We start from the raw sequence: 20,263 nt of genomic DNA, 5'->3' as shown, positions 1-20,263 counted from the left end.
TGGTGTCCTCGTCCTCCCCTTCAGAGAGGGGCTCAGATCCAGGGGTAACAAAGACACAAGAATGAGCCTTGTTACATGTGGTGTTGGGAGTGTTGCTAAGTTTCAAAATGATCAGAATAAGAATGACAAACGGAGTTTCACTTTTGGGGAGAGGGAGCCTGATGCTATTTTTCTTCTCAGAATTGTGGTTGTCTTGGACTCCATGATTAAGGTGTTCACGTTCACGCACAATCCCCATCAGCTGCACGTCTTTGAGACCTGCTATAACCCTAAAGGTAAGAAATCCACGGACCTGGACCCGATGAGGGAAGCAGCACGTGCTCACCGGGTACGGGGTGGCTCTGGACCATGAGCAGGGCTCCCTGAGGGTGCTTTAGGGAAGGGCAGCTTCCCCTCCTCTGGGAGCCCCAGGTCCTGCACCTCAGGCCCTTGGGTTAGTCGGGCTCAGCCCTAACTTCTTTATTTGTAATTAATTTTTTATTATCAAACCAAAGCAACATATGACGTGAACATTCTTAACAAACATTCCATGCATGGTGTACAATCAATGGCTCACAATATGATCACATAGTAGTATGTATATTCATCGCCATGATCATTTTTTAGAACATTTGCATCACTCCAGACAGCCTGAGCTTCTTTTTTTTTAGTAATATAGTATTTATTTATTAAACATAACCACTTACAAACACAAACATTCTTACCATATGATCATTTCATTCTTGATATATAATCAGTAACTCACAATATCATCACATAGTTGTATATTCATTATCATGATCATTTCTTAGAACATTTGCATCAATTCAGAAAAGTAAATAAAAAGAAAACAGAAAAAAATTCATACATACCTACCCTTACCCCTCCCTTTCATTGATCACTAGTATTTCAATCTACTAAATTTATTTTAGCATTTGTTCCCCCATTATTCCTTTATTTTTAATCCATGTTTTGCTCGTCAAGGAGCATCAGACACAAGGTTTTCACGATCACACAATCACATTGCAAAAGCTATATCATTATACAATCATCTTCAAGTGACATGGCTACTGGAACACAGCTCTCCATCTTCAGGCAGTTCCCTTCAGCCTCTCCATTACACCTTACCTAAAAAGGTGCTATATCTATTTAATGCATAAGAATAACCTCCAGGATAACCTCTCGACTCTGTTTGGAATCTCTCAGCTATTGACACTTTATTTTGTCTCATTTCGCTCTTCCCCTTTTCGGTCGAGAAGGTTCTGTTGAGGTTGTCTGTTTCTTCTTGAGTCAGTGTTGGTTGTTCAAGCCTTTCTAGGAAGTTGTCCATTTCATCTACATTGTCAAGCTTATTAGCATAAAATTGTTCATAGTATCTTTTCATTATTTCCTTTATTTCTGTGGGGTCAGTGATTATGTCTCCTCTTCCATTTCTGATTTTATTTATTTGATCCTCTCTCTTCTTTTTGTCAACCTCGCTAAGGGTGCATCAGTCTTACTGATTTTCTCATAGAACCAACTTCTGGTTTAGTTGATTTTCTTGATTGTTTTCATGTTCTCAGTTTCATTTATTTCTGCTCTTATCTTCATTATTTATTTCCTTTTGCTTGCTTTGGGGTTAGTTTGCTGTTCTTTCTCTAGTTCTTCCAAGTGGACAGTTAATTCCCTGATTTTTGCCCTTCTTTTTTGATATACACATTTAGGGCAATAAATTTCCCTCTTAGCACTGCCTTTGCTGCATGCCATAAATTTTGATATGTTGTGTTTTCATTTTCATTTGCCTGAGATATTTACTGATTTCTCTTTTTGAATTTCTTCCTTGACCCACTGGGTGTTTAAGAGTGTGTTGTTTAATCTCCACATATTTGTGAATTTTCTGGCACTCTGCATATTATTGGTCTCCAACTTCATTCCTTTATGATCTGAGAAAGTGTTTTGAATGATTTCAGTCTTTTTAAATGTGTTGAGACTTGCTTTGTGACCCAGCATATTGTCTATCCTTGAGAATGATCCATGAGCACTTGAGAAAAAGGTGTATCCTGCTGTTGTGGGGTGTAATGTTCTGTAAATGTCTGTTAAATCTAGCTCATTTATTGTATTATTCAGATTCTGTTTCTTGATTGATCCTCTGTCTAGATGTTCTGTGCATTGATGAGAGTGGGCAATTGAAGTCTCCAACTATTATGGTAGATGTGTCTATTTCTCTTTTCAGTGTTCACCTCATGTATTTTGGAGCATTCTGGCTTGGTGCATAAATATTTATGATTGTTATGTCTTCTTGTTGAATTGTTCATTTTATTAATACATAGTGTCCTTCTTTGTGTCTTTTAACTGTTTTACATTTGAAGTCTGATTTGTTGGATATTAGTATAGCTACTCCTGTTCTTTTCTGATTGTTATTTGCATGAAATATCTTTTCCCAACCTTTCGCTTTCAACCTATGTTTATTCTTGGGTCTAAGATGCATTTCCTGTAGACAACATATAGATGGGTCCTGTTTTTTAATCCATTCTGCCAGTCTTTGTTTTTTGATCAGAGTTTAATCCATTAGTATTTAGTTTTATTACTGTACAGGCAGTACTTTCTTCTACATTTTGCCTTTTGGATTTTATATGTCATATCTAATTTTCCTTCTTTTTGCCTTTACTGATAGTCTTCATTTCTACATTCTTCACACTTCTCTGTCCTTTCTTTTTGTATCTGTCTCTAGTGCTCCCTTTAGTATTTCCTGCAGAGCCAGTCTCTTGGTCACAAATTCTCTCACTGATTTTTTTTCTCTGAAAATGTTTTAATTTCTTCCTCATTTTTGAAGGAAAATTTTACTGGATATAGAATTCTTGGTTGCAGTTTTTCTCTTTTAGTAACATAAATATCCCACTGTCTTCTCGCCTCCATGGTTTCTGCTGAGAGAGCTACGCATAATCTTATTGGGCTTCCCTTGTATGTGATGGATTGCTTTTCTCTTGCTGCTTTCAAGATTCTCTCTTTCTCTTTGACATCTGACATTCTGATTAGTTAAGTGTCTTGGAGTACGTCTATTTGGATCTGTTCTCTTTGTAGTATTCTGCATCTCTTGGATCTATAATTTTAAATCTTTCACAAGAGTTGGGAAGTTTTTCAGTGATAATTTCCTCCATTAGTTTTTCTCCTCCTTTTCCCTTTTCTTCTCCTTCTGGGACACCCACAACACATATATTCGTGCACTGCATCTTGTCATTCAGTTCTCTGAGTCCCTGCTCATATTTTTCCATTCTTTTCCCTGTAGTTTCTTTTGCTTGTCCGATTTCAGATGTCCCGTCCTCCAGTTCAGTAATCCTATCTTCTGCCTCTTGAAATTTATCGTTGTAGGTTTCCATTGTTTTTTTCATCTCTTCTACCTTGCCTTTCATTCCCATAAGTTCTGTGATTTGTTTTTTCAGACTTTCGATTTCTTCTTTTTGTTCATTTCTTGCCTTCTTTATATCCTCCCCCAATTCACTGATTCGGGTTTTGATGAGATTTTCCATGTCTGTTCTAACATTCTGAATTAATTGTTTCAGCTCCTGTATTTCATTTGGATTGTTGGTTTATTCCTTTGACTGGGCCATATCTTCAGTTTTCCTAGTATGATTCATTATTTTTTGCTGGCATCTAGGCATTTAATTACCTTAATTAGTTTATTCTGGAGATTGTTTTCACTTTTTTTACCTAGGGTTTCTTGCTGGATGAATTTGTTGTCTATCTGTTCTTTGACATTCAGTTCAGCTTATTCTAGACCTCTAGCTTAGGTTTTGTTTAACAGATCAGAATTTTTCAGTTCCTGTTTTCTAGTTTCTTGCCCTGCCTGTATGGTCCCTTTCTTATCCCCTTAGGAGTGTCTACTTAGGTATTATAGACCCCAGTCAGATTTTCCCATCCCAAATTGGTCTCCTGTTAGGAGGAAAGAGTCACCTGTATCAGTTTTCCCAGAGGATGAGACCCAGCAGGTTGAAAGGATTTCCTGTGATGCCTCTGGGCTCTCCGTTTTCCTATGCTGCCCAGTATGTGGCACTTTTCTGTCTGCAGGTCCCACCAACATAAGGTGATGTGGTATCTTTAGCTTCAACTGACTGTCCCTGCTGGAGCGTGATGGAGACAAAGGAGAGGTTGTAGGCTGGCTGTAATTGCTTTGACCCTGGGGTCAAAATTCCTTAAGGGAGGGATTCCACCTGAGCTGGGCCCCACCCCTCTCCTGTGGAAGGCACAGGATCCAGACAAGCACTCAGACAAGCTCCATTCTGCCTATGCCTGGGGCAGTTGGAGCCTGAGAAGCCTTGCAGCTTTATCCAAAGAGCTCTCAAGCCGTAGAAACCCAGCCACCAAAATGAAAGAGGAAAAACCCTTTTTAGAGCAGGACCCCCGTTCCTTGGGTTTGCCAGTCAAGAGCTTAAGTTGGTACATTGCTCTGTGTATCTCCAGGTCCTGTGTGCCCCTCCTTTCCTTCAGGACCCAGACCTTTTCAAATCCAAAAAAACCTCTTTTTTTTGTTTTTTGGTTTTTTTTCATTTTGTATCAGCCCTGCCCCCTCTGCCCTGTGGCATAAACCAGCAACCTGTGCTTTTACTCGAGATTCAGCTGAACTGGGGGCCTATTTTTAGTAGTCAGAATTTGTGAATTAATTCCACAGTTGGAGCTTGGTTGTGCTCAGCCCCTGCTGCTTTCCCCTCTGGGAAAAGCAGGGGAAATGTTCTACTTGATGTGCTTGCAACATGTCCTTGTATTGTCATTCTTTTAAATTTGGCCTGTGGGGGAGGGGCGCCAGTCACCGTGGTTTGGGGAACTCATGGTTCTGGGTGGGCTTGCAGTCGGTCCAGCTGGTCCAGACTTGGGTACGCTGTGTGTCTGGTCACTGAGGTGGCCCCAGCAGTTGTTCTGTATTGTTCCTGGTTATTTACTAGCTGCTCTGGAGGACGAACTAAATCCCACTCCTTACTAAGCCACCATCTTGGCCCCCTTCTCCAAGCCCGAACTTCTTAATTATAGTTATGTGCGGGTTCTCCCAGTGTGTGAATCCCTACCCTACTCCAGGTGTTGTTGTCCCCTCTAGGAACTCATGGTAGGTCTGGGAATTCATTGTTGACCAAGTTCTCAGGCCGTTCCTAGTGGGGAACCACTGAATTCTGTGTAAAGCATCACCTTACTTCCTTTTCCCTTCAGAAGTGAGAGTTGCTTGCAGCACTTCGTTGTTCATCAGATCACCTTAATTCCTTTATATCCCAGTTTTACTGAGATATGATTTACATAAAAATAATTCCTTTTAAGTATATAATTTGGTAAATTTTGGTCATCGTGTACCTGTGTGTAGCTCCCACCGTGAGCAGGACACAGCACTGTCCTGTCACCTGAGGCCTCCTTACCAGCCCTGGTGGTCAGTCCCCTTCTCCCACCTGACTCCTGAGCTTTGCCTTTTCAGATGGGTTTCATGTTTTTCTCTTGGTGTGATGTTTTTTAGCTTTCTCCAGGTTTCTGTGTCTATTATTATTTTATTCCTGTTTATGTTGCTGAGTAATATTCCATGGTATAGATATACCACAGTTTATTTATTCAAAAGTTTTTGGCTGTTATGAATAAAAGCTGCTGTGAATGTTTGTGTACTTGTCTTTTTCATTTCTCTTGGGTAAATACCAAGGAGTACAATTGGTGGGTCATATTTTAAGTGTACGTTCTACTGTATAAAATTCAGCCAAAATATTTTTACAAAATGGTTGTATCAGTATCATGTTGCTTTCCCACCAGTGATTTATGAATGTTCCACTTGATGTGTTTGCAACATGTCCTTGTGTTGTCATTCTTTTAAATTTTGGCCATTCTTCTGCATGTGAAATGATACCTCAGCGTTAATGTCATCTCCTTGTGGTATTAATTTGCATTTCTCTGAGGACTAATGATTTTGAGCATCTTTTTAACTGCTTATTTGCCATTCATGTATCTTCTTTTGTGAAGTGTCTATTCAAATCACTTTTTTGTTCTGAATTAATGTTTATCTTATTGAGTTGTAAGAGTCCTTTATATATTCTAGGCATAGCTCTTTGCCATGTGTTCTAGTTTGCTAGCTGCCAGAATGCAATATACCAGAAACAGAATGGCTTTTGAAAATGGTAATTTAATGAGTTGCTAGTTTACAGTTCTGAGGCCAAGAAAATGTGCCAGTTACAACAAGTCTATAGAAATGTCCAATCTAAGGCATCCAGAGAAAGATACCTTGGTTCAAGAAGGCCAGTGAAGTTCAGGGTTTCTCTCTCAAGTGGCAGGGCACATGGCTAACACAGTCAGAGTTTCTCTCTCGTCTGGAAAGGCACATGGTGAACAACACGGTCAGGGCTCCTCTCTTATCTGAAAGGGCACATGGCGAACACGGCATCATCTGCTAGCTTCTCTCCTGGTTTCCTGTTTCATGAAGCTCCCCCGGTGGCATGTTCCTTCTTCATCTCCAAAGGTCACTGGTTCGTGGACTCTCTGCTTCGTGGTGCTGCAGCATTCTCTGCTGTCTCTGAATCTCTTATTCTCCAAAATGTCTCCTCTTTTATAGGAATCTAGAAACTAATCAAGACCCACATAAATGGGTAGAGACACATCTCCACCTAATCCAGCTTAACAACCACTCTTGATTAAATCACACACCCAGGGAGATGATCTAATTACAGTTTCAAGCATGCAATGCTGAATAGGGATTAGAAGAAAGAGCTGCCTTTACAAAATGGGATTAGGATTAAAACATGGCTTTTCCAGAGTATGTACATCATTTCAAACCGCACACCAGATATACTTTTGCAAATCTTTTCTTAGTACGTCTTAGCTTTTTCATTTATTTAACTGCCTGTCTGTGCTTAAAAGCTTTAATTTTTATATTGTGATTCTTTGTATGTGCTGTTTAAGATATCTTTGCAGAACAAAGTTTTCTTTTCTGTTTTCTTTAAAGTTTAATAGGTTTACGTCTGATGTTTAGGTTTTTGACCCATTTCAAGTTCATTTTTGTGTATGGTGTGAAGTAAGGGCCCAGGTTCTTTTTTTCTTTAGGGATATCTATTTTCAAGCACCATTTGTTGAAGAGATCATCTTTTCTCCGTTGAATTGCCTTTGCACCTTTGTTTTGATCAATAAGAACAAGTTTTTATTTTGTTTTTTTTTAATCTGAAGATTTTACCAAGATATCTTCACATACCATATATTCCATCCAGAATATGCAGTGTCTCACAGTATCATCAGTTTTTTGTGCCATCATCATTGTTCTAGTTTGCTAGCTGCCAGAATGCAATATACCAGAAATGGAATGGCTTTTAAAAAGGGGAAATTTAATAAGTTGGTAGTTTACAGTTCTAAGGCTGAGAAAATGTCCCTATTAAAACAAGTCTATAGAAATGTTCAATCAAAGGCATCCAGGGAAAGATACCTTGGTTCAAGAAGGCTGATGAAGTTCAGGGTTTCTCTCTCAAGTGAGAAGGCACATGGCGAACACAGTCAGGGTTCCCCTCTCATCTGGAAGGGCACATGGTGAACACGGCGTCATCTGCTGGCTTCCTCTCCTGGCTTCCTGTTTCATGAAGCTCCCCAGGAGGCATGTTCTTTCTTCATCTATCTCCAGAGGTCTCTGGCTGATGGATTCTGCTTCTCGTGGCTATGTCGTTCTGTGAATCTCCCATTCTCCAAAATGTTTCGTCTTTCATAGGACTCCAGTAAACCAATCAAGACCCACCCGAATGGGTGGAGACATGTCGTCACCTAATCCAGTTTAACAACCACTCTTGACTAAATCACATCATCTAGGGGGATGATCTGATTACAATTTCGAACATACAGTATTGAATAGGGATTATTCTACCTTTATGAAGTGGGATTTAGATTAAAACATGGCTTTTCTAGGGGGCATATATCCTTTCAAACTAGCAAAATCATCAATCTCAGTTTAGACCATTTGCATTGCTCCAAAAAGAAAAAATATTAGATAGACACATAAAAAGAAAACCTAAAAAAAGAAAATAAGGATATCCCTTATCCCCCCATTATTGCCGACCCCTAGTATGGTGTGGCACCCCTGGTACGGTTGAAAGAATGTTAGGGTATTACTGTTAACTGTAATCCACAGTTCGCAGTAGGTATTTCCCCACCTATTAATACCCCTCTATTATTAACTCTTCGTACCCGTGTCATGCATTTATGTGTAGTGTTAATCAGTGGCATACATCATTTTAAACAACCCCTTTCAACCAAATTCACCTACATACGGCACTATTATAATCCCAATAATGAGCTACAATCATCTCTATGCATTCCCAAACATCTAAGTTCAACCTTGTTAACTGTTCTAAACATAACAGGTAACTGCCTCTCCTTCTCTAGCTCTCTCTAGGTACCTATCATCTTCATTTTAAGACCCTGCGTTTATATATTGTAGTTAGTTCATATTATTCCATTGTCAATAACATTATGTCAATAACATACTGCCTTGATTTCTGGAGCTTTAATGTAAATCTTGAAATTAATTAGAATGATACTCCAACCTTGTTCTTACTGTACAAAAATTTTTTTGACTATTCTAGGACTTTGCCTTTCCTTATAGCTCATAGAACCACCTTTGTCAGTTTCTTCAAAAAAGGCTGCTGGAATACTAATTGTGTTGGATTGGTTCTCTAGTTGAATATAATTATGTGAGTAGATGAATATGGACAGTAACAGTACTGAGTCTACCAATCCATGACCATGGAATAGCTCTCCATTTGTGAGATTCTTCATTTTCCTTTGCAGAGTTTTGTAGTCTTCGGTGCATAGGTCTTACACATCTGTCATTAAACTTATTCCTAGTATTTTTTTTTATTTGTTATTTTTTGGCATTGGCAGGCACCAGAAATCATACCCATGTCTCTGGCATGGCAGGTGAGAACTCTGCCACTGTGCCACCATTGTCTGACCTATTCGTAGTATTTTTTCATACTATCATTAATGGAATTGGTTTTTTAATTTTATTTTCGAATTTTGCATTTTTAGTATGTAGTTCGTTTTTTTTAATTATTAATTTGATCTTGTATCTTGCACTCTTGTTAAATTCTGTTATCTAGTAACTTCTTTGTAAAATCCTTGAGATTTTCTTCATATACGATTTTCAGGTAAAGGCAGTTTTGCATTTTCCTTTCCAATCTTTATGCTTTTAATTTCTTTTCTCGCTTTATTGCACTGGCTAAGACCACCAGTACATTGTTGAGCAGCAGTGATGAGAACAGGCATCCTTACTCGGTTTCTGAGCTGAGATAGAAAGCATTGAGCCTTTCACTGTTGAGTATAACTCTATCTGTAGGCTTTTTATGGGGGCTTTTTTTCAAGTCAGAGTTGTTCCCATGTTTGCTGAGAGTTTCTGTTATGAATGGGTGTTGAATATTGTCAAGCATTTGTTTTTGCATCTGCTCGTGCACGTGTATGAACCTGTATCACAGGACTCACAGAGCTGACAATATTTACTTACATCGTGAAACAGAAAGTTTGCCAACCCCTGCCCTATGTGATCTCATTATTTTTAACTTTATTGAGACTGGTTTTATAGCTCACCATATATGGTCTGTTTTCAGAGATGTGGTGTCTTTTCTCATTGGCGGTAATGTTTTATAAATATCGACTAAGTCAGTGTTTATACCTTCCATGTATTTGCTCATTTCTTGTCTAGTTCTTCCAATTACTGTTTTTGCAATACACATTTATGATGGTCTTACCGAAAAACTGATTTTATCATTAAGTATTATTCTTTATACCTGCTGCCTTAAACTATATTTTATCTGAAGTTACCATAGCCACTCCATATTTCTTATGCATGTTGTTTTTGTGGTCTGTCTTCTTTTTATCCATTTGTTTTCGAACCATCTGAGTCTTAAGTGTTTGGACTATTAATGTTTGCTGTAATTATTGGTATGGTTGGCTTTGAGACTGCCATTTTATTATTTGTTTTCAATTTGTATTGCTTCTCTTTCCTTTACATTTTCTTACTGGCTTTTAGCTTAACTTTTAAAATTTTTTGTGAATTGTTTTAGGGGATTATGTATATAACCTTAACTTCTCACAGTCTTCTTAGCGTTAGCACTGCACCATTTCACATACAGAATGGAAACCCTGCCACCAGCCAGGCCATATCCTCCCTGCCCCATCTTCTATGTTGTCTGAAGGCTTCATGCTTCATACACAACACATTTCAATGTAATGCTTTTGGCTTTCGTAGTAGATTTTAAAGACATGAGAGGGAAAAAACAAAAAGTAGTCTTGCAAGGTCTTGGTGACCAGGAACGCAACTGTGGACTCTTAGATATGACACTGAAGCACAAGCAACAGAAGAAACAACAGATAAATTTTACTTCTTCAAAATCAGAGGAAATTATCCAGAAAGTGAAAAGATGTCTTACAGAATAGGAGAAAATAGTTGTAAACCATTTAATTGGATAAGGGCTTAGTACCCAGGATATATAAAGAACTTTTAAAATACAGTGAGCACAGACATTCGAGAATAAACTTGAAATATGTCATTGGTAACAGAGTTCAGCAGGAGTTAGAAACAGGGTAAGACAATGGGTAATTGAAGCTGAAGGGATACAGACTGTGCAACAGGACTAGATACAAAAACTCAAAAATGGACAGCACAATAATACCTAATTGTAAAGTAATCATGTTAAAATACTGAATGAAGCTGCATCTGAGCTATAGGGTTTTTTTTTGTTTTTGTTTGCTTGTTGGTTTGTTTGTTGTTGTTGTTTTTTACTATTACTACTACTTTTATTTCTTTTCTTTATATTAACATTTTATATCTTTTTCTGTTGTGTTGCTAGTTCCTCTAAACCGATGCAAATGTACTAAGAAACAATGATCATGCATCTATGTGATGATGTTAAGAATTACTGAGTGCATATGTAGAATGGTATGATTTCTAAATGTTGTGTTAATTTTTTTTTTTCCGTTAATAAAAATAAAAAATAAAAAAAATAAAAAAATAAAAAAAAAAGAACAAAGTAGCCCAGAAAATATTTGTAAATAAAAATCAATAATTTTCACCTGTAAAATACAGTGAGAAGGGGGGTGCAAAGGTAGTTCAGTGGTAGAATTCTCACCTGCCGTGCCAGAGACCTATGTTCAATTCCTGATCTGTGCACATCCCAAAACAAAAAAATTCAGCAAATGGTGCTGCAGCGGTAGATACTCACATGGAAAAATAATGAAATGTTACCCCACCATGTAGTGTACAAAGAAAGAGAAAAAAATATATAAGAAGACAAACAGTCCAGTTAAACAATAGGCAAAGGACTTGAATAGACATTTCTCCAGAGAAGATTAACAGGTGGTCAATAAGTACATGCAAAGATGTTCAACATCATTAGCCGTTAGGAAAATGCTAAATCAAAACCACAGTAAGAAACTACTTTACGTCTACAAGGATGGCTATTATTAAAAAATGGGAAACAAGAGGCAGAGGGGGTGTAAAGACGGGAGCTCTAGCACACTGTTGGTGGGGATGTGAAATGGTGCAGCTGCTGTGGAGAGCAGTCTGGTGGCTCCTCAGACAGTTAAATATGGAATTACCCTATGACTTGGCAATTCCGCTTCTAGGTATAGACCCAAAGAAAGTGAAAACAGGGTCACAAACAGATGTGAGTACACCAAGATTTGTAGCAGCATTATTCACAGTATCCAGTAGATGAAAGTTGCACAGTTGCCTCTCAATAAAACAGGTAAGTACGATGGTCCAGGCACATAATGGAATGTCATTCGCCATAAGGAAAAATGGAGCCACGAGAGATGTTGGACAAACCTCAACACGTTGTGCTCAGTGAACTAAGCAAGACACACAAAGGACTGATATGTGATGTCACTTGAGAGAGAGATCTAGAAACAGCTGGAGCCTGCGGTATCTGCACCTGGGCACACTTGTGGTCACAGCAGCCTCCTCTTAGTGACACGACTATGGTTTGGGAGCTATCAGTGCTGTCAAGGTGAAGCTTTCCTGGGGTGGCTGGCCCTGCACCAGGTAGCTTGGGTCTCGCTGGTGGGGTCCTTCCCCTCAGATGCCATTCCCGTTGGTTGGTGTGCCGCCAGCCAGCCTCTTCATGTTTCCACAGCAGATCTGTCTTGCTTTCTCTGGCACTGGCTGTAGATCAGCTGGAGGCCGTCTGCCAGCTCCCCCTTCCACACAGGTTTCCAAGTTGCTCTTTGTAGAGTTGGTGGTGGGAGGGGAGGACACAGTGCCCTGGAATTTGGTATTCATTTTTCTGCTACAGGTAATTTGAAGCTTGGACCCTCTGTCTTCTAGTTAGGCTGAGGGCATGGATTTTGTGCTGTTTCTCTATTCTCCTTCCATTTTTCCTCTGGGGAATGGGTTAAATGTGCAACACTGCACTGCCCAGCTGGAGCCAGGGTCCTCAGCCACTGCCTGGCTGCCCAGAATCCCCCAACAGTGACCGTGGAGCCATGCAGTAGGAGTCGCTTCCTCTCTGCCATGGGGCATGTGTCTGCCAGCTCCTACCATGCAAAGTGTGATTGCACCTTCTTAGAGCCATCGAATCTGGGACCCACACTTCCCAGTGTCCTGTTGACAGAGACCAGAGTAGGATTTGAATTGTATTTGTCCTCCTCTCAATTCCATTGTCCCAGTTTTCTGTCATTACATTTTGAGGGTCATTCATATTGTTCATTACTTTTTGCTGCCACAAAACTTTGCAGTCAAATTAAAGGGTAGGCTGACTGCAGAATGCCCCACCAGGAACGTGTTATGTGTGTGTCTCTGCGAGGGCTCCTGCTGCCAGGCCTCTCGTCACACTGTGAGGGACCCATGCCTGGGGTCGAAGCCCAGTGGATGCTCACGACCAGCGGAGACCAGCTGTGGCTTCTTCCTAGCAGCAGTCAATGATTTCTCAGGCTGGCTGCTCTGCTCAGAGTCCCCTGAACAAAGGGGTGTGTTCCCACCTCTTCACCGTTGCTCTTTGCACAGATGCTTCCCTGTCCTGGGAACTTTACTCATCTTTCAAGGCAGGCACCAGAGACGACCTAACATCCTGGGGAGAGATGCTGTGGTGGACTCAGAGGAGCTGCTGTGATGTCGGCTCTGCCCAGACTGCAGTGGGAAGGGAGGCTCAGGGCAGGAGTGAGGAGGGTTGAAGGCGAGCGTCACACCTGGGGACTTCCTGTTCTGAAGGCGGTCGTCCTGGAACCTGGGGTAGATTGAAAGGAACCCAGTCTTTCCGAGCGTGATGGTCACATTCTGGTGTGTGTTTGGCCAAATGGTGCTGCCCTGTTGTCTGGTCAGGCAAGCGCTGGCCTGACCACTGCTGCGAGGATGTTGGTGGCTGGTTGATAAACCTGAATGCTGGTTTATTACATCATCAGTCATTTGTTTACATCTGTGGCTGGTTACGTCTGTGATCAACTAAGGCTTGCCTCCACCCAGTGAGATAATCCAATCAGTGGAAGGCTTTTACAGAAGAAGAAAGACTTTTTCCATTTCTTCAGCCAGCGAGCCTCTCCTGTGGCGTTTGTCCAGACCTTCCATCAGAGCCCCCAGCTTCACAGCCTGTCCTGTGAAGTTTGGACTCTTCTATTCTCATGGTTGTGTGATACCTTTTTTTTTTTTTTTTAATTTTTTTTATTGTATAGTATAACATATATACAAAGTGAAGAAAGAAAGGCAATTGCTTTCAAAGTACTGTTTGACAAGTGGTTACAGAACAGATCCCAGAGTTTGTCATGGGCTACCATATGATCCTTGTGGGAAATACCTTTTAAATCTCATATTTACAGATCTCTTCTGTTGGTTGGTTCTCTAGAGAATCCCGGTTACTTCCTTGAGGTTAGCGCCTGGAGAAGAGAGCAGGGCTTTATTGGGTCTCTTGGCAGTGACAGGAAGGTGACCAGCCTTTGGGGGCAGGTGGGCTCCACTCGGGAACTCTGTGGAGACAGCAGCGTGGGGTGCCAGTGTCACCCTCTCGGCTCTCTTTATGGTGGCTTGCAGTGCTTGTGGGCTTTCTTTGCTGACATCCCCCCCCCAGCCTGGCCCTGTTGGCGTTTTCTGGCTGTGAGCCCCGAGGCCCGCATACAGGTCTTTCCTTCCCCCTTCTCGTCCGCAGCAGCCAGTACCTCTCAGACAGTTGCCTGTCACATTTGTTCAGTGCTGAGTTCGGATGTTTCCAATTTCTGGGGGTCTCACTGGCTCTCTGACATCCTTTACCAGTTAAAAGTTTAAAATTCTTATATAATTGAAAATCCATGAACGTTTTAAAATGCGTTTTCTTCTTTAGGACTCAGGGAGAGAGTAGGTTTTGGCTGTGGGAAATCAGGATTTTGAAAAACCACTGTAAGTCATTTATACTTTTCTTTGCCTTCCAGGTCTTTGTGTTTTGTGTCCAAATAGTAACAACTCCCTCCTGGCCTTCCCGGGTACACACACGGGCCACGTGCAGCTTGTGGACCTGGCCAGTACTGAGAAGCCCCCGGTGGACATTCCCGCCCATGAGGGTGTCCTGAGCTGCGTCGCCCTCAACTTGCAGGGAACAAGAATTGCAACCGCCTCTGAAAAGGTAAGTGGCTCTGGGGGACGCCCTCTGTGTTCCCTCCCCACTTCAGAGTCTCCGGGGCGGCGGGCTGGCTCTGTGGAGCTGCCTCTGCCCTGCTGGTGCCCAGGCTGACCACGCCGACCAAGAGAGCTGCGTAGACAGGCCGACTTGGTCATCCTGCCCTTTCAGTCAGCTTGTGTGATGGAAATGAATTAGTGAGAAAACAAAGTACCTCTGTACCGTAACTTAAAATATTAGCTGGATTATCCTTTGGTTTCCCAATATGAAAGCAGTAAAACATTATAATTTTTCAGTTTGGGTTTGTTCTTGTTTTTAAATTTCCTGTAGCCTGAATTAAATCAGATTTTTAAAAAAGGAAAATGGTTATCTTTTACTGTGGTTTCATTAGACTTCACGCCTGGTGTGAGTTTGCAGAAACTACAGAATGGCGTAGATGCAGTCAGACGCCGGGCGGCGGGCACTTGCCACGGGGCCTGCTCTGCTCGAGAGCACAGGTCCCGCCTGGGCAATCTGAGCTGGCAGACATGAGACTTACATTTTGATTATTTTTCTTATGTGCTATAGGAATCGTTTAGATTCTCTCTCCTAACCCACCTCTCCATAACACAGTTTTTAAAATCCCAGTTATGGAAGTGGGATCATGTATGTGCTTTTCTGCTTCTTTCCTTTTTCCCCTGAGCCATGGCCTCGAGTCAGGTCATGTGAACTGGACCCCACTAGGGCTGTGGTGTTCGGACAGTGCCCCACTGCCAGGGCAGCCCCTCCCTTCCCTGCCTCTGCAGGGCCATGGGGGGCTCCCAGCTTGCAGCCTCCTGTGCACTCCCATGGGGCGAGACCAGGTGGAAGGAGATAAGTATTTTTATTTGAGTAGATGTCATCAGATAGCTTTCCACAAGAGCTGCCCTCAGAATTAGTCTAAGAATCTTTTTCATATTTGAGGAGCTGTTAACAAATAGACACAATCAAAAAAGAATTTTTCAACCCATCACCTCCCCCATCCTGGCCCAACCTTCAGCAGCAGAGCGATGAGCGTTTCCTAAATGCAGCTGAGAGGGTCGGGAGGACAGGAAGCCTTTCCAGGCCAGGGGTGTCTCCGGTCCTGCAGGGAGCAGATGCCTAGGCCTGGCCCCAGGAGGGCTGCCACCGGACCACAGTGGGGAAGAACCAGGTAGCCGAGTCTGGGCTGGTGACATCTAGACTAAGGGGCTTGTGGCTGTGAATCAGTTCAGAGAGCTAATGAAACCTTTGTGAATCTTTGATAATGAAACACTTCACTGTTTTTCAAAGGGGACCCTTATACGAATATTTGATACTTCATCAGGGCATTTAATCCAGGAACTACGGAGAGGATCTCAAGCAGCGAACATTTATTGGTGAGAATAAATACAGCTCCCCTCTGGTAGGGCGCTGGCATCGAGGGGCCCTGGGGGGGGGTCACTGTTAGGGGTAGGTGCCAGGCCAGCCACTGGGGGGAGAGAGGCTACTGGGCCATGGGGCCCAGTGTCTGCTTTTTTATGTTTTTGTTATGGGAAATTAAAAATAGACACAACAGTAGAAAGAAAATGGTAGTTAGCTGTTTTAATCCCATCCTGTTGCTTCAACACTTAGCAAAATTTTGCTGGATTTTTTTATGTCATTGTGTTACAATTCTCCCGTTTACTGTCGTGTAGTATTTTGAAGCAAATGGAGGAAATCTTGTTGGTTCCCCTGTGGTCACTCCGGCCTCCTTTTAGCAACGGAATTACTTTCTGTGAAAGAGCCGAGGGTCTGTGGCGTCCCCGGCGCTGAGTCATGGACGGCTGTGTCTGCGATGGCCGCCAGGAGGCAGGGCACCTTCTCTGGCTGTGGCACATTCTAGTGTTGAACAGCCTTTGGGTCTGTGAGAACCGGGCTTCATTAATCTGTAATGTAATGAATTTGCCTGTGCAGCTCCTGTTTACTGGGCTCCTGTCTCTGCTGTGGGGAGGGAGAGAGTCATCCCACTGACTGCCCAGGGCCCACGGGCCCCTGCCTGGTAGTACACAGGCAGAGCAGGGAGGAAAACGGGGCCAGCCCTGCCCCAGCCTGGCAGGTCCAGCTCAGGGCAGCTGCCCCCCCTGGGCCCAGAGGAGCTTGAAACAGTGAATCTGCTTTTCCAACTTGGTCTCACGGAAGCTGCTTTGTGTGTGGTCCAGGAAGGCCCTTCCCTCTCCCTGGGTGCCCAGCCTGCCCATAGACCATTGGTGAGGGGTCCTCTGCTACATGTGCCTGACAGGAGCCACACGACAGACACTTGGTCCCATGGCTTTGACCCTTTGACCCTGTGGGGAGAGCTGGTGGCTCATAAGGGGCTCCATGGTAATGGATCTGGAAATGTTTCCTGAATTGATGGGAATGTCAGGTTGTACAAGGACCGAGTAGGTGTGCTGTGCATGTGGTATGTCGGCTGTCGCAGTTGGGTCAAGTCTGGGCCCCTCAGCGGCCACTCCTCCATGCCAGCCTAAAGCCTGAGCTCTGAATGGTTTCTCTGCAGCATCAGCTTCAACCAGGACGCCTCTCTCATCTGTGTGTCCAGCGACCACGGCACGGTGCACATCTTCGCCGCCGAGGACCCAAAAAAGAACAAGCAGTCCAGGTGGGTGAGGAGGCTGGGTGGTGGGGGGAGCCCCTAGAGGGCTGGCTCACCTCCTCCGAGGGGGCCACCTGGGATCTTGTCCTTTCTAGGGAGTGTGGTTCTCATTGAGCTTTAGCCATCAGTGCAGATGATTAGATACTGAAGTAGACTCATTACTTCCCCACGGTGACCTCTCTGGAAAATGCTCTGGTAAATTCCTGGGTACATCCGGCTCTCCAGGCTGAGCCCTAAGCCCAGGTGGTGCTTCTCTGTAGGGGAGAGTTCAGAAGACAAGGGGAAGGGCAGCTCATTGCCCCTTTCAGTGCTTTGCTATGAAGCCGTTTATGAAGGTTCAGGTTTTCCATGTGAGAGAGAAAGTACAAAGTGAAGTGCAAAAACATAATTTTTAAAAAGTTATTAAGTTAGATTAAAGAAAAGTTTAATATTTCTGACAGCATTTTGAGTTCAGGCAGGTGAATTTTCTGTACGTTTTTCACTTTGTATATGAATATAATATCTTTCTTTTCTTCTTTATCTTCACAGTTTGGCATCAGCCAGTTTCCTTCCAAAGTACTTCAGTTCCAAATGGAGTTTTTCCAAATTTCAGGTTCCCTCAGGCTCTCCATGCATTTGTGCCTTTGGAACAGAGCCAAATGCTGTCATTGGTAAGTGTGCACCCTTCCCAGCAGGCCCTCCATCCCCTCCTGCACCACGGGGCCTCGGGCCAGCCCACCCCAGGCCAGCTCCGTAACCCCCAGCTACAGACCCCCGCCCTACCCCAGCTCTTGTTCTCCCCCCACCTGTTCCTTCAGCTTCCTCTTCACCTGGATGTCTTGGGTACCCCTCCTGCTGGACAGCCCTGCTCCCTTCCTTACCCCTGGGATTTCCCCAGGAAGTCGTTGGGACCAATCGGGTGGGTTGTGCCAACTTCAGTTACACCCCCAGAACAGCTGGGGTTCTTCCTCCCCTTCTCATTTGGGTGAGGAAGTGGGGACCTGTCTCACCTGTCTGTGACAGCTGAGGTGCCAACTCAGGGCAGAATGAGGCAGGCTGAGCCCCCCATGTCCATTTGCCATTTAGTTCAGAGAGAAATACATGGATAAAACAGTTTCCTTGTGTTGCAGCCATTTGCGCAGATGGCAGTTACTACAGATTCCTGTTCAACCCCAAGGGGGAGTGCACACGGGACGTCTACGCCCAGTTCCTAGAAATGACCGACGACAAGCTGTAACTCTCAGGGGTGTATGTGACCGACACCTCTGGCCCCTCGCTGCGTGGGGCCCCCCAACCCTGGGGTGGTGCCGGCCTCCTGTGGGCCTCGTTGGCAGCAGGCTCAGGGACTGCATGGGCGGCCCTTGGTCTTGAAGCCATACGGGGCTGTTGCTTCCTGTGAAAGGCCCCCTTCCTGGTATTAAAGAGAAGAAGCGCCCAGGCGCGAGCAGACAGCAAGGGGCTCTGCCTGCTAGCTTGCCCTCTCAGTTCAGCGGTGACGGTTAGCTCTGGCAGTGCTGCCTCCTCCACGTCGAGCCCGGGGACTCCGCACAGTTAGAGGCTGGGCTGAGAAAGGACGCACACATAGACTCATCTGCAGCGCGGACTCCATCCTTCTTACTGGTCTCTTGTGGGGAAACGAGCAGATGTGTGAATGTTAGTTCTTACAGTGTAACACGATTTCAGTAGATCCATACCAGCAGCAGCCTTAGAAGAGGAGGGAGGAATTCCTTCTCCATCTGAGTCCGAAGAAAAATGACACAGCTGTGTTAGGAAAAGTCTGTCCGTTTCCCCCTGTGAGTCTCCTCTGTGCCTGTGGCATTGACCGTGGGCGCCTCTCTGCGGTGCCCGTCTCCCCACCCTGACCTCCTGGAGCCCCGAGGGGAAACGAGGAGAGTCTGCTATAATGCCTGTTGAAACCAAGTTTCTCTGTTGTCTGCAAGGAACAAAGTAATGCACAAACTTTAAAAATCAGTCAAGTGGAAATGTCGTTTGAGTTAGAGCAAAGGAGGGAAGGTCAGACATCCCTCAGCAGAGCGGTCAGCACCCAAAAGCTTTTCTGTCCACGCTGAGCAGATGCCTTAGCCTGTCAGCTCCACCCAGCTTCCCCACCGTCATTTTTCCCCCAGGGTTGGTGAGAAGAGCTGCACACTAATGTTCTGGGAATGAGAGGCACGTGACATTTCCTTTTAATTTGGAAACTAAAATAGGTTATGGTCTCTATATTAGTACTTTTTGAAGAATATATTTGATTTTTGAAAATTCCCTTTAAAGAGACTTAATTTCATGTTTTTGATTTCAGGTTGCAAACATTTAAAATCTGCAGAGCAGCAAGTTTTCAGTTGTGCTGGTTCCTTTGCTGTCATGTAATCAACTAACTTTGTATGTGGATTTTGATGTAAAGTATGCATGTTACTTTTATGTGTATTTAATCATGAAATTTAATTTTGCACACTTACTTGTAATGTTTCTTTTAAATAAAAGTGACTAATTTTGTTGTACGCTTCACCCAAAAGGGGAAATAGGGTTGTGTTATAAAGCATGTGTTTTCCCAGTGCTTTGAAATCAGGGTCTGGTGGGGGCTTGAGTCAGGTGCTCTGGGTAGGGTTGCAGTGCTGCTGTGGTCCAGGAAGCCGAGCCCGAGTCCCCCACGCCTGCTGCCGTGCTGGGGCCACTCGGGGGGGCGTTGCAATGCTGCTGTGGTCCAGGAAGCCGAGCCCGAGTCCCCCATGCCTGCTGCTATGCTGGGGCCACTCGGTGGGGGGGGGGCTACCCCATGAGGGGCCTGAGCATTACACGAGAGCAGGAAGAAAACAGTCACAGGAGAAATCTGCATGGGTGGGGGGGAGCAGCCAAGCAGCTGACATGCATGGACTGCATCTGTGTCTGCGTTCTGGTGAGCCTCTGCCGTCAGCGGTCGTGTCAGACCGGCCTTGGGCCCCCCTGCTTCCGGGGGATACTGTGCTGCCTCATCCAGGTGTGGCACAGAGCTGTGGTGAAGCCCCTGTTTGCCACCGCCTTCACCTTAGCTCAAACCATGTTGCTTTGCCGCTGCTTTAGGTCATACTTTCATGTAATTTTATAAGGACTCATATTTTTCCAGATAGGTTCCTTCTGATGTATCCTATCACATGTTAAATTGGAGGGATCT

The 20,263-nt window shown here is 43.8% G+C and overlaps 1 protein-coding gene across 1 annotated transcript in view; it reads left to right on the top strand.

The window, feature by feature from the left end:
- Positions 1–19,915, top strand: part of WDR45B (WD repeat domain 45B) — a 42,845-nt gene extending 22,930 nt beyond the window's left edge. Inside the window, exons 5-10 of the mRNA XM_077166304.1 lie at positions 181–275; positions 14,341–14,531; positions 15,816–15,901; positions 17,041–17,142; positions 17,665–17,786; positions 18,246–19,915. Of these exons, the coding sequence (XP_077022419.1) occupies positions 181–275; positions 14,341–14,531; positions 15,816–15,901; positions 17,041–17,142; positions 17,665–17,786; positions 18,246–18,352 (703 nt within the window). The 3' untranslated portion in view covers positions 18,353–19,915. The remainder of the gene's footprint in view (positions 1–180; positions 276–14,340; positions 14,532–15,815; positions 15,902–17,040; positions 17,143–17,664; positions 17,787–18,245) is intronic.
- The last annotated feature ends 348 nt before the right edge of the window (positions 19,916–20,263 follow it).

The sequence above is a fragment of the Tamandua tetradactyla genome, chromosome 6 (genome assembly GCF_023851605.1).
Source record: "Tamandua tetradactyla isolate mTamTet1 chromosome 6, mTamTet1.pri, whole genome shotgun sequence".
Classification (NCBI taxonomy): domain Eukaryota; kingdom Metazoa; phylum Chordata; class Mammalia; order Pilosa; family Myrmecophagidae; genus Tamandua; species Tamandua tetradactyla.
Note: the sequence above shows the minus strand (reverse complement) of the source record. Positions and strands in the feature narration are given on the sequence as shown.